Below are 14224 nucleotides of genomic sequence, written 5' to 3' on the forward strand. Positions count from 1 at the left end.
TGCATGTGTATAAAATATTCCTTTATTATCCTTCCATCTTTCTTATCAGCTAATATTAATTAAGAGTCCATTGTGGACAGAGAACAGTGCTGGGTCTGAAGAAGATATAATTGTGATAAAGCAAGGTGCCTTTATGAAAATTGTAGTTGATATCTGTATTTGCTATCCTCCTAGATTTCTGTTTTTTCTTATTCCCTCACCAACATTCTACTTTTATCCCTAGCCACCAGTGCTTTCTTTCTTTTTTTTATTTTGGGTAGGCAATGGGGTTAAGTGACTTGCCCAAGGCCACACAGCTAAGTAATTATTAAGTGTCTGAGACTGGATTTGAACTCAGGTACTCCTGACTCCAGGGCTGGTGTTCTGTCAACTACACCACCTAGATGCCCCTACCAGTGCTTTCTTGACTTAAACAGCAGAGATCTTAATGAAATTATTTTGGAAAAAAATTTTATTGATCCCTCCCCCTGTTTTTATGTCACAATCACTCTCCCTTTTAACACCCAATAATTAAAATTTGCTTTGTAATTAAGAAAACCAAGATAATTAGTCATTTGATGATGGTCAGTCTGTAGAGGAGTACATATAGTTCAATATATACTTTATTTTCTACTCTTGGAATAATGGCCTTGTGCCACTTCCATGGTACTTTATGGAATTACCCATTCTTAGAGTCAGTGATTTCTCTGCAAGACATCACTTTGTCCCTTTGGGAAATGCTGTCTTTGTACAGTGATGAACCTTGTAGAAATAATGGACATATGTTATTTTTGTCATTCCATTTTAGATTTTTAAACGTCACCTAATAAGGATATAATAATAATTCACATTTGCATGGATCCTTAAGATATATAAAGTGCATTTGACAAGGGTCATTATTTCCTCTCTGTTCTCACTGTCCTGTATTGGTTTTGGGTGCTACCAATAACCTTGCCAATTAGGCAAGGCAATACTAATTTAGGCAATAGGAGAGGAGGACCAACACTAATATAGTTTCAAGTCTTTTTAGTGGGTCCTACTTGTAATTACAACTTTGGATTCATAATTGACTTTCATTTTGGTCCCCTCAAACGATGTTTGGTTCAATGAAATTTATTTTTCCTGTTTCTCCATTATCACAGAGCTAATTACCTTTCAGAAGGTACAAGCTTTCTGTGTAGTCTTTTCATGGCTGACTTCATTTCCTGGTTCCTCAGAGTGTAAATCAAGGGGTTCAAGAGAGGGGAAATGACAGTGAAGATGACTGAGATGACTTTGTCAGAGGGAAGGGTAATGAGGGGCCTGTCATATTCATAAATACCAGGGACAAAATGTAAGGTGACCACAGTGATGTGGGAGGAGCATGTGGAGATGGCTTTCTTCTTGCCCTCTCCCGAGTGAGACCTCAACATCACCATGATGATGGTGTAGGACACAATGAGTAGAAAGAACCAAAGAGTCATAATTAGGCCATTATTGGAAATCATTAGGATGTCCAGAACAAAGGTATCAGTGTTGGCAAGTTTTAGGACTTGGGGGACATCACAGTAGAAGCTATCAATGATATTAGACCCAGAGAAAGGAAGTGGGAGCAAGAGAGAGATCTGTACAATGGAGTGTAGAAAACCCCCTATCCAGGAGGCCACCAAGAGCCCAAAGCACCTTCCTTTACTCATGAGGGTCACATAATGAAGGGGCTTTGAGATGGCCAAATAACGATCAAGAGCCATCACAGAAAGAGTAAAAATATCAGTCCCACCAATGAAATGAAAGAAAAATATTTGAGTCATGCAGCCATTGAAAGAGATGGTCTTCCTCTCAGATAGAAGATCCAGCAAAACCTTTGGAGTGGTTATGGAGGCAAGGCAAATGTCCAAAATGGCTAGATTTCGGAGCAGGAAGTACATAGGGATGTGAAGGCGAGACTCGAAGGTCACAGTGAGCATGATAAGGAGATTTCCCAGTAGAGTTGTTATATACACCAGGTATAATAAGATAAATATGAGGATACTCAGACCTGGAGACTGGGTAAGTCCCTTAAAAACAAATTCCTTCACTCTGGTGTGATTTCCTAGTTCCATTAGCTGTTTCTACTTCCTTGGCCACCTTGAGAAAGAAGATGTAATGTTATAAATAGGGTGAATGAGAGTGCACCTTATGTGTGACAGAATGTTGCAAGGCATTGAGAAGTCCTCCAAAGTCCTTTTGTTCCTTACTCAATTTTGTGACCTCCCTATGTCCTCCTGTAAGCACAGAATTTTAAGATACTCTCTTCTATATCTATCCCCATCAGCTATTTTTATTATGGCCTCTTTTATCTGATTATGAAGCTAGAGACCATCGGCCAGATACTTAATGGTTCTGGTCACTTTCCTTACTTTTTAATTCTGAGCACAGAATGGAAATACAAAGCCTCATTATCTATAAAAATTCATGTCAATTATGAATAGATAAGCTACTCTTCTATGGAGGAGGCAATGAATCTAGGAATGCCAGTGTATTGAAGAAGAAGGGAAACTATTGTTCAGCAGGTCCTGGTGCTGATTTTGAGCCTGTTCTATCTTTGGGAAGGGAGTACGCATTAATATAGTACATACATGTCAGGCACTCTGCTGTATGAATATCATTTCATTTAATCTTTACCACAATCCTGTGTGGGAGGTGCTGTTTTTAAAAAATATATTTTAATTTTGTTAAAAATTTTCAAATTACATTTAAAGTTCTGTTTTAAACATTCATTTTAAAAATTGAATTCCAAATTCTCTCCTTCCTTTCTGTGCCTCCCCCATGCCTTGGAAAGGTAAGCAATATAATATCTAATAAATATTTGAAGTCAGGTAAAACATATTCCATGTCACAAAGCAAAGCACAAAAACACAAACAACAAAAATGAAATGAAAAAATTTAGGTACTACTATTATCCCCCACTGTACAGTTGAGAAAACTGAGGCAAGCAGAAGTTAATGTAATTTGTCCAGGGCCATGCAACTAGTAAGTGCCTGAAGTTGGATTTCAATTCAGGCTTTCCTGACTTTATGTACAACAGTCTCCCCATTGAACCACCCAGTTGCCAATGGTCTTGGACACCATTATATGCCATTGTCTATAGACAACGGCACATAAGAAATGACGCCATTATTTACGCGAACTCTTCTTCCTGCTGCAGCCTGCATTCTAGTACACCTGAGTCCAGGTTACATCATTTACCTCTTCTCTCCCTGCCTCAGTTCTCTTCTATTCTTGAGGCTTCACAGTTTGGTTTAGATTTCAAACTTCTTTTTTGTTGACTTACTGCTTTGACCATCATTGGCCAATTTGAGTCTTTGGTAAAACTCCCTTTCAGTTCCACCACTTACTTTTTAGACTATATATGGACTTTATAGGTCAGAGATTAAATTAAATGAAAAGGAATGGGCACAATAACTCAGATTGTTGTGAAGGTTGGAAATTCTGCTCTCGCCTTTGCTTCAGATCTTGTCAGGAACATTCAAATTTCATCCAGCTGAGACCAGTAAAACCAGGAAGTTCAATGGATGAGAATGATTCTGGGCACTTCTTTTAAGGGATGTGGCAAATGACAAGAAAAGATGCTTTAATTATGGACCCTCTAATTACCTATGAAGTTCATTGTGACATTTCCCTTATTTTCCTCCTTCTCAGAATTTTGTGACAAATTTGACTGATCTGTAGATATTAAGCAGGTTGGAGTAATGGGCAGAGAATGCTCCAAGCATTTTGGTGACCTGGATCTAAGCCAATCTTTTTCACTTAAGGAATTCATGAGCACGGATAAGTTCACTTCATCTACCCAAGGCTTAGTCTCTTCATCTTTAAAATGAAGGAGTCCTACTGGGTATTCTCTATGGTACTTGGCAACTCTAGATATTAATGAGCCTGTTTTAGTGAGAAAATAAGACTGAGTTTCAGTCCAGGTTCAGCTCAATTTCCTCTGTTTCCTTGTCCATACAATTACACAGCTGCTATTTTTTTAGATCAGGCAAAAGATACAGAATACAGTCCGCCATGGAGTCTCTTCTAGTTTGGTTGCATCCACTAGAGATCTCGTAGGGTGGTCCAGCCTTTTAAAATTTACTTTGCCATAAAAAAGGGAGCAACAGAGTGGTGGGTTAGAGCCCAGAGGATGAGGGGTTCTGCTTCTAACTTATAATTTGTATAAGTTGTTACCTCTTGGTCTGTTTCCTGATCTATAAATTGAGGGTTTTAGACTCAAGAATTTCTAAAGTTCCTTCTAGGAAACCCTTCTCGAACCCTTGAAACAAACCAGCACTTTTAATGACAGCTTGGTAACTCAGAAGAGAAAGAGCTGAGCCTGGAATAAGGAAAACCCGAGTTCAAATCCAGTTTCATCACTGTGTTATCTTGGACGCAAATTAATTAACTTCTGTTTGCTTCACTTTTTTTATCTGTTAAATGGGAATAATTATAGATCTACTTTCCAGGGTTGTTGTGAGGATCAAATTAGATAATATTTGTAGCATTTTTATTACTTTGTCAGACAGAGATAAAGCACTATAGAGATGTCATCCAATAGCATTATTTAAAAACTTTTCAATGCAAGTATTTTAATATATGAAAATTCTGTCACTAAAGTCAGTCAGAACCTTTGACCTCATGTAACTAGACCTACTAAGTGTAGGTTCCTGAGGGTCATACCAATAGAATGGGAGGGAGGTGAAGAGAACTCAATTTTAAATAAGGAACCAGGTGAGAGAGGTTGGTGTAATGGACAGAGCTCTGTGCCTGCAGTTACCAAGCTGAGCATTTCAATTTGGCCTTAACACTTAATAAGTTATGTGACTCTCAAGAAGTCATATGGCCTAGGCCAATCTCATTTTCCTAAAAAGTAAAATGGAGATAATAATGGTACCTTTCCCATACACTTCTACACTGCACTCTTATGTTTGGCTGATGGTAGGAGCTTAAAACATGCTTATTCCTATCTCTTCCCTGGTGATTTGAATCGTTCTCTGTCACTTGCTACCCTGCTGGCTTTGGAGAAATCATTGAACCTACATAGGCCTCAGTTTCCTTACCTGTAAATGAAGGGATGGTACGAAATAACTTTAAGGCTCTTTCTCTCAATCTGGGATTGGATGACTAAGAGAGCTAAAACTCTCATGATCATATCACAAACAAAAGTATCTTGTAAGGGACTCAGGACATTAAAAAGTATCTTTTGTTTTAGGATCACCCTGTTTTAGGATCACTCCATAGCTGTTTGAGCACAGAGGGTTTTATTTTATTCCCATTACAGTTCCTACTGATCAAGCCCTATTTTAGTGGAGGGGTATCACTTACATTTTAAAAATAATAGATATCTTAAACATTCAAATAAAGGAGTTGAAGTCAGAAAGACTTGATTTGGAAATCTGATTTAGACTCCTGCACTGTGATCCTGAACAAACCACTTAACCTCTCTCGTTCAGTTTCCCCCTATGCAAAATGAGAATAATGGGCACTTACCTTGTAGGTTTGTTGAGAGGATCAATATGATATTTTAAAAATGATTTGAAAACATTTCAATATTATATCTATGCTATTATCATTATGGTTATGATCATTTTCCCATTGTTCTTTCTGTACACAGACTTCAGCAATAGAACAGATCTAGATAAGCCAAATGATCTAGTTCATCAGACAGCTATGTTCAGTGTCCCAGACCCTGACACCACTCACAGTTGGCCATCATGCTGGCCGCCTTCCCACGTTAGGAGGATGGGTCTTGTCTATTATGCAGCTCTTTTGAGCCAGGGCAGGTAGGAGCACCTCCAGAGAGAGGTACAGAGTACAGAGCAATTAGAGCAGGCATGCAGGTCCCTGGTGGGATGAGCTGGGACAAAGGGTACCCTGGGTAGGAGGGCACTTAGGGCTTAACACACAGGGGGCCTAGCAAAGGACATTTCTTAATGACTTTTTGCATGTATACTTAGTAATGCCAAGAAATTCAACTCAACTCTCTAATGGATTTCCACTTTTGATAAGTCAAACTAAATTTGAATCAAACTTTCTGATAAAAAGAAACATAGAAGAGATATAATTTTCACTGACTGATATTTTCTTGATACATTTAGATGGAAAGTACATTAAAGTCTTACTTTTTTTTTTTAGGGTTTTATTCTATTTTGCAAGACATTGAGGTTAAGTGGCTTGCCCAAGGTCACACAGGTAATTATTAAATGTCTGAGGCCGGATTTGAACTCAGGTACTCCTGACTCCAGGGTCAGTGCTCTATCCACTGCACCACCTAGCTGCCCCCAAAGTCTTACTTTCTTACTTTCAGACTTTCTGGTAGGAAAATTTAGCGCCCATGTAGTTCAACTTTCTCATTTCACTTGGAAAACGGAGGCTTGGAGAATTTAGTTACCTTGGCCAAGTCACACAGATTTTTGGCATCAGAAGAATTTGAAATCGAATCTTCTTGATTGAAAGTGTGCAACTCTCTCTGCTACACCAGTGCACTATCTGTCTCCTTTAATTATGAATGGGACATTGTTCTCAGTCACAATAAAAGTATAACGGGAAAAACAGAACATTTTGAATGTATCAAAATTTTTTTTTTTTTTTTTTTTTTTTTTTACAAATGAAAACAATCCATCCAGAATTTAAGAAATATTCAACAGGAAAAACTTTCTTTGAATTGCTGATAAATTTTGATGTTGGCCAAATGGATAAATTTTATACTACAAGAACAGCCAGTTTTATGTTTTAATATCCCCCCCCCCCAATTGCATATAAAACCATTTCACACTTTCTTTTAAAAAAATTTTGGCTTCCAAATTTTCTGCTTCCTTCTTGTACCTTTCCCATGCCTTGAAGTCATGAAAAACACATTTTCTTATTATCCATGTCTTGAAACAAAGCATACACTCATAAACAATAAAAATAAAATGAAAATGTATAGGTACTATCCTTATCTTCACTTTATAGTTGAAGGAACTGAGTTATACAGAAATTAAGTGATTTGTCCAGGTTCATACAAACTAGTGTTTGAAATTGGATTTGAATTCAGGCTTTCCTTCTTTCCTTCCTCCCTCCCTCCCTCTTCCTTCCTTTCTTCCCTCCTTCCCTCCTTCCTTCCCTTTCCCTTCCTTTCTTACTTCCTTCCCTTTCCTTTCCTTTCCTTTCCTTTCCTTCCTTCCTTCCTTCCTTCCTTCCTTCCTTCCTTCCTTCCTTCCTTCCTTCCTTCCCTCCCTCCCTCCTTTCCTTCCTTCCCTTCCTTTCCTTCCTTCCTTCCTTCCTTCCTTCCTTCCTTCCTTCCTTCCTTCCTTCCTTCCTTCCTTCCTTCCTTCCTTCCTTCTCATCCATTCAGATTTCCACTGAAATCTAATCAGTTCTCTACATTTTTGTTATACATGTAATTTTTTTCTAGTGTTCTCACATATATTCTCTTTGTAGTATCATAGATTTCAGACTGGAGTGGAAGTTAGGAATCCAGTTATTTCCACCCTCTCATGAAGATCAGAGAAGGTCAGTAGTTTACCTAAAGTCACACAGGATAATGAGAGGAACTGATTTCTATCCCAGGTCTCTGACACCAAAACCATTGGGCTGCACTGCTATTCAATGTTTACTGAGATTTCATGAGTTGGTTTACAATAGGCTGTAATATACTTATTTTAATAATTGGGAAACATTAATAATCAGTCAAAAATCTATAAACTTTTATGAAGCAACCATGACATGCCGGCACTATGCTAAGCTCTCTTCCAGCAAAGGGAGTACAATAATTCATTCAAATGTCAGTTACTTGATACCAAGACTTGAACCTGGGGCTCTGGTCTCTAATTTATTGCTCTTTTCCCTTTTCCTTCTCTTCCACTCTCAGCCGTGTTAGGGATCAGACTTCTATAAATGACTGATGGAAGTTTTCCTGGGCTGTTATTGGGGAGGGGGTTGCAGGTTACTCTCACCAGTTCTATCATTCCGCTACCCTGAAGACAGGCACATATGGGCATTTTCCCCCTCCTTGGGTTCCCATTTCAATACTGAGTTGGGTTCAAGAGCAGTGTTAGGATAGCAATAAGCCTTTTCTGCAACTAAACCAACATGCTCTGGCTCAGATCTCTGAAGCTCCACGTGTTGGATATTCTACCGTAGCTTTTTTGGTTTTTTTTTTTGTTTAGGTTTTTCAAGGCAATGGGGTTAAGTGGCTTGCCCAAGGCCACACAGCTAGGTAGGTAATTATTAAGTGTCTGAGGTTGGATTTGAACCCAGGTGCTCCTGACTCCAAGGCCGTTGCTCTATTCACTGCACCCACCTAGCTTTTAGGGTAGTCATGGCAACTCATACCACACAGCTCCCCCGTCTAGCTTTGGATGACTCTCTTTGCAGACTGCCCAGACTCTATTTTCAGGAGCTATTGTGACAACTTCTGCCCAAGTCCCTGAGCCCTGAGGTTGCTTCTGAACTCTTTGAACCATCAAAGAAAAAGTCTTATTTCTGACAGCCCCATTTTGCTCATCCATTCTTTAAGGACCTCTGCTGAGGGGGCAGCTAGGTGGGGCCACTCCAAGTGGCCTTGGAGTCAGGGGGATTTGAGTTCAAATTTGACCTCAGACACTTAATAATTACCTATGTGAGTTTGGGCAAGTCACCTAACCTCATTGCCTTGTAAAAACGAACCTCTGCTGAAGTTGCCAATGCAAAGAATCAGGATATTTGCCCGTTAACATTTGGGGTCTGTGATATCTCTGGTGTGGAGCTTTCATTGCTGGTAGATTGGAATTCCCTTCTAACCCTCATACACACTTTTCTCAGTTGCTGGGGCTGAAATTCCCTCTTGATCAGTCTTTTGGTAAGGAACATCTCCAGATGAAATGAGAACTAAATGCAACCTTAAATGTTTCGCAGACCTTAAAATGGTGTATAAATGTATGGTGGCATTATTTTTTAGCTTGGGCAACAGACACAATTCATGGTCTATCACCGAAGCCTTTCTAGTTTGATTGTGTCTGCTAGAAATTGAATACTATGGCATAGCCTTGCAAAGCTCAGTGTCACAGTCCAATGGCAGAGAAACTTTATCATAGAAATAGGTGTAGAATGATGGATTAGAGCCCCGAGGATCGGGGGTTTCTGCTATTTACTTGTTGAAATTTGTACAAATCCGTTACCTATTAGTCTGTTTCCTTTCCTTTAAATTTAGGGTTTTGTACTGGAAGAATTTCTAATGTCTTTCCCCCAAATCCTTCTAGACTCCTTGAAATGAAACAGCACTTTAAATGACCGCTAGGTAACTTAGTAGTTAGAGAGGTGAGCTGAAGACCTGAGTTCAAATCCAGATTTAGACCTTACTTAGCATTGTTACATTGGATTTAAATTACTTCTATTTGTTTCACCTTTACCTATCTGTTGAATGGGCTTAATAATAGCATCTATCTCCCAGGGTTTTTGTGAGGATCAAATGACTCGCACATTCAGCACAGTGTTATACAGAGAATACACACTATAGAGATGTATATGTGTTTTCACAAATGTGAATTTTTTAACGAATGTATTTTAATGAATATTCTGTCACCTTCTAAGACTGGAGATAGTGAGTCTGGGTATTTGAATGTCATGCCATTGGGATGGGAAGTGGTGAGGAGGAACTGACCTTTAAAATAAAGATCCAGGTGAGGGAGGTTGTTATAGTGGTTAGAGCTCTGCAGTCAGGAAGAGGTGAGTTCAACTAGAGCCTCAGTTTCTTAACTAGCTATGTGAACCTCAGCAAGTCATGTATCCTATGCCAGCCTCAGTTTCCTAGAGTACAATGAAGATGATAATGCCACCTCTCTCATACTTCTTCCACACTTCTTAATATACTTGATACACAGTAGAACTTATTCCTACTTCTTCCTTATTGAATTTGAATCCTGCCCCTGATACTTCCCAGGTTGGTGAATTTAGATAAGCCATTTAACCTACATGGGCCTCAGTTTCTTCATCTGTAAATGAAGTGATGACACTGAATAACTTTTAAGATTTAAGGTTCTTTCTTTCTCAAAATCTGAGATTGGATGTCTAAGAGCTAAACCTCTCTTGAGACCTTTCCACAAGTAAAGGTATCTAGGAAGGTAGTCAGGATATAAAAAAGGGTCTTTTGTTCTAGGATCACCATGAAGCTTCAGAGAAGCTCCATTGCTGTTTGAGCACAGAAGAAAACATTTTATAGCCATAACAATTTCTTTAGACCAAATCCTATTTGTACAGGGGTGGGGGTTGTCATTTAGACTAATAAAACCATAGATGCTTGAGACATTTAAATAATGGAGTTGGAATCAGGAAGACCTGACTTGGAAAACCACTGCTATAATCCTGAGCAAGCCATTTAATCTCTCTGTCTCAGTTTCTTCATCTGCAAAATGAGAATAATAATAGGACCTACCTCTTCGGTTTGTTGAGAGAGTCAAATAAGGTATTATTTGTAAAGTGCCTTGCAACATTAAAACACTATATAAATGTTATCTTTATTATGATCGTTTCCATTGTTCTAACTGTACAGCATCTTCAGCGATAGAACAGATTCAGATTAGCCAACTGACCTCGTTCATCAGACAGCTATGTTCAGCTACTCATAGCCGGCCATCATGTTGACCTCTCTCCCAGCCTGGTCGGACCGATCTTGTCTATTAGGCAGCTCTTTTGAGCCAGGGCAGGGAGGAGCAACTCCAGAGTACAGAGTAGCAATTAGAGCAGGCCTGCAGGCTCCCTGGTGCGATGAGCTGGGACAAAGGGTAGCCTGGGTAGGAGGGCACTTAGGGCTTAACCCACAGGGGGCTCACCAATGGAAATTTCTTTTTTTTCCTTTAGGTTTCTTTTTTTCAAGGTATTGGGTTTAAGTGGCTTGCCCAAGACCACACAGCTAGGTAATTATTAAGTGTCTGAGGCTGGATTTGAACTCAGGTACTCCTGACTCCAGGGCCACCACTGTGCCACCTAGTCACCCCACCAATGGAAATTTCTTAATGAGTTTTTATGTTTACATTTAATAATGACAAAAAATTCAGCTCAACCCTCTAATGGGATTCAATTTTGATAAATCAAATTATATTTGAAGGCTCAAACCTTTTTTATAAATAGAAATACATAAGATACCATTTTCAGTGACTGATATTTTGTTAATAAATTAAAATTATAAGAACCTAAAAATTTTACTTTATCAAGAACTGGGTAGGGACATTAGAGTCCATCTAGATGAACCTCCTCATTTCACATGAAGAAACTGAGACTTGGAGAAGTTAGTGAGCTTGCCCAAAGTCACGTAGATGACTGGTATCACAAGAATTGGAAATCAAGTCTTTTTCACTAAAAGGGTATCACTCTCTGCCACACCATGTAATAACTATTTCCCTTAATTAAGGGGAGGGGGAGGATATTGTTCTTAATCATCCACCAAAACAGGGAGATTTGTAACTGGAAAAACAGGATATTTTGACTTAGAAAAATAAAATTTTCATACAAATGAAAACAATCCATCCAGAGCTGAAAAAAATGTTGAATGTAAAAAAGTTTTTATTGTATCTCTTATAAAATTTTCATGTTGAACAAATGGATAAATTTCAGACTATCAAGAAATATCAATTTTCTCTTTTAATATTTTCCCAGTTGCATGTAAAAACAATTTTAAACTTTCTTTTTTAATGTTTGAATTCTGAAATTTTTCCCTTCCTTCCTCTTTCCCCCCTATTGAGAAGGCAAGTCATTTGGGTTTAGGTTATACATGAATAGTCATACTATACATATTTCCGTGTTAATCATGTTGTAAAAGAAAACAGCCAAAAATATACTAAGAAAAAAAAAGAAAAAGCATATTTCTATCTGTAGTCAGACTCTGTCACTTTTTTCACTGTAGATGGGTAGCATTTTTCATCATAAGTCCTTCAGAACTGTCTTGGATCATTGGATTGCTGGGAATTTTTAAGTCATGAACAGTTATCTTACAGAATAGCTATTAATGTCAATAATAAATTCCTGGAAACAGGGAAACTTAAAAGAAAAAGTTTGGTTCATTCTTGTCCTTTGTTATCAAAGAAGACCAAAATGGCACCACTATGGTTGAGATAAATAACAGTATGTCTGACTATGGCTGATCAGAGCAGTACAAGTTCTAAATGCTCTACCCACAGTTTGGGCACACATAGTCCATGTGAACACCTGAGGTGGGTACTCTAAACTTATATACGTCATTTCCATTGAGCTGCTTCAATTCTGCCTTCCTCATGGAGTGCAGTCCCGTCACTGATGAAGGCATGCCATTCTGGTGGCGCTATGCCAGTGTCTCCCAAGCTGTACAATCAACTCTAAATTTCTTCAATGAGACCTTCAGGGTGTCTTGGTATCGCATCTTCTGACTTGTGTGAGTTCTCCATAAAATAGTTTTTCTGACAAATGTGCATCTGGCATGCCAACAACATGACCAGCCTGTTGTAGTGGCATTCTCTGTAGTGATGTTGGAACGTTCGGCAGTTTAGCTCGAGAAAGGAACTGAGTGTTTGGTGCCTTTTGGCTTGTGATCTTCAGAATCTTTCTAAGACAATTTAAATGAAACTGATTTAGTTTCCTGACATGACACTGGTAGACTGTCCATGTTTCACCGGTAAATAGCAATGAAGCCAATACAACGGCTCTGTAGACCTTCAGTTTGGTAGTTAGTGTCATATTTCTTCTCTCGCATGCTTTCTTTTGGAACCTCCAAAATCCTGAGCTAACTCTGGCAATGTGTGTGTCAACCTCATTGTCAATGTGTACCTCCTTGGAAAGGACACTGCCAAGGTAAATGAACTTGTCCACAGTCATCAAAACTTCTCAATTTGCTGTAATTGATGGTTCCACTTTTGGATGATGTGGTGTTGGCTGATGGAACACCCGTATTTTCTTGGTGTTAATTGCTAGACAAAATTAGCACAAGGAGCAAAGAATTGATCCATACTTTGTTGTATCTCAGCTTCAGAGGCTGCATTGATGCACAATCATCTGCAAACAGAAGATCCTGTTCCAACACTCCCTCCACTTTGGTCCTGGCTCGTAGCCTTTTCAACTTAAAGAATTTGCCTTCAGTGCAGTAGCTGACCTTGAGGCCATATTCATCCTCATGGAAGGTTTTTGATAACATGCCTGAAATCATCATGCTAAAAAGTATTGGAACAAGGACACACCTTGTTTTACTCCATCAGTGACAGGGAAATCTTGAGAGTATCATCCACTATACAGACCCCAAGCATGCATGCCATCATGAAATTGATGAACAATACTGATGATCTTCTCCAGGCAACCAAATTTTGACATAATTTCTCGTAAAACCTCATGACTGACAGTATCACGGGCCTTGGTCAGATATACAAATGTTGTATACAGATATCTGTTCTGTTCTGGGCAATTTTCTTGGACTTTTTGGGCAGCAAACACCACATCGACAGTTCCTCTATGCTTTCTGAAGCTACGCTGGTTCCCAGGAAGGTAACCAAAATACAGGTGAAGGATCAGCCTATTGAGATGGACTCTGACAAGAATCTTACCAGCAATGACTAAAAGAGAAATACCTCTGTGATTGTCACAGGAGAATCTATTCCTTTTACCTTTATAGAGATGGAGGATGCAGGCATCCTTTAATTCTTGGGGGATAGCTTCTTCATGCCATATAACCTGGAAAATTTCAGTCAGTTTTTGGATGAGGAATTGACCCCCCCCCATCTTATCGATCTCAGCTGGAATAGAATCAGCATCAGGTGTTTTGCCACTTGAAAAGAGCCTTAATATCTGATATTTTCTCTATTTGAGGACAACATATTAAATGGAGTTTTGAAGCCAGAGCTTGCTTCCTCCACTTCACGCCTCAACCCAGTACTGCAGTAACTCTGGGAACAAAAAAGGTAAGCTGTCAATGACTATTCAAAAATGTCAGAAAAATAAATTTGAACTAACTCCAGTATTATTATGTCTATATAACTGAAAGAAAATGTAAGAGGTAGCAAAGCTGATTGCTTACTGGAGATTTGAGAAAGTAGACAAGGAAACTGACTCCACCAGCAGGTGGAGATATTAACTTATTTTGTCATTTTAAAGAATATTAGGCAATATTCTCCAAATCTAAATATCCAAAAGATTAAAAAAATATCAAGATTTATACCCTTTGGGTCAATAATTCTTATTTAAATTTTGTTCTCAAAAGGTTATTGAAAGGTAGAAAAGTTTTTTTATCGCGTAAAAATGTTTGTACCAGGTCCTGTCATAACACAATTCAAAC

At 38.7% G+C, this 14224-nt stretch overlaps 1 protein-coding gene across 1 annotated transcript; it reads right to left on the reverse strand.

Moving 5' to 3' along the window:
• Nucleotides 1-1127: 1127 nt before the first annotated feature.
• On the reverse strand, nt 1128-2060 carry LOC141518992 (olfactory receptor 4D11-like). Its single transcript, XM_074231417.1, has one exon. The coding sequence runs from the start codon at nt 2058-2060 to the stop codon at nt 1128-1130; it is 933 nt and encodes a 310-aa protein (XP_074087518.1).
• Between the last annotated feature and the right edge of the window lie 12164 nt (nt 2061-14224).

This window comes from Macrotis lagotis, chromosome 3 (genome assembly GCF_037893015.1).
Source record: "Macrotis lagotis isolate mMagLag1 chromosome 3, bilby.v1.9.chrom.fasta, whole genome shotgun sequence".
Taxonomy (NCBI): Eukaryota; Metazoa; Chordata; class Mammalia; order Peramelemorphia; family Peramelidae; genus Macrotis; species Macrotis lagotis.

Excerpts from the sequence above, each read along its gene's own strand:
- LOC141518992 (XM_074231417.1), bottom strand. The coding sequence starts at position 2,060 with ATGGAACTAGGAAATCACACCAGAGTGAAGGAATTTGTTTTTAAGGGA.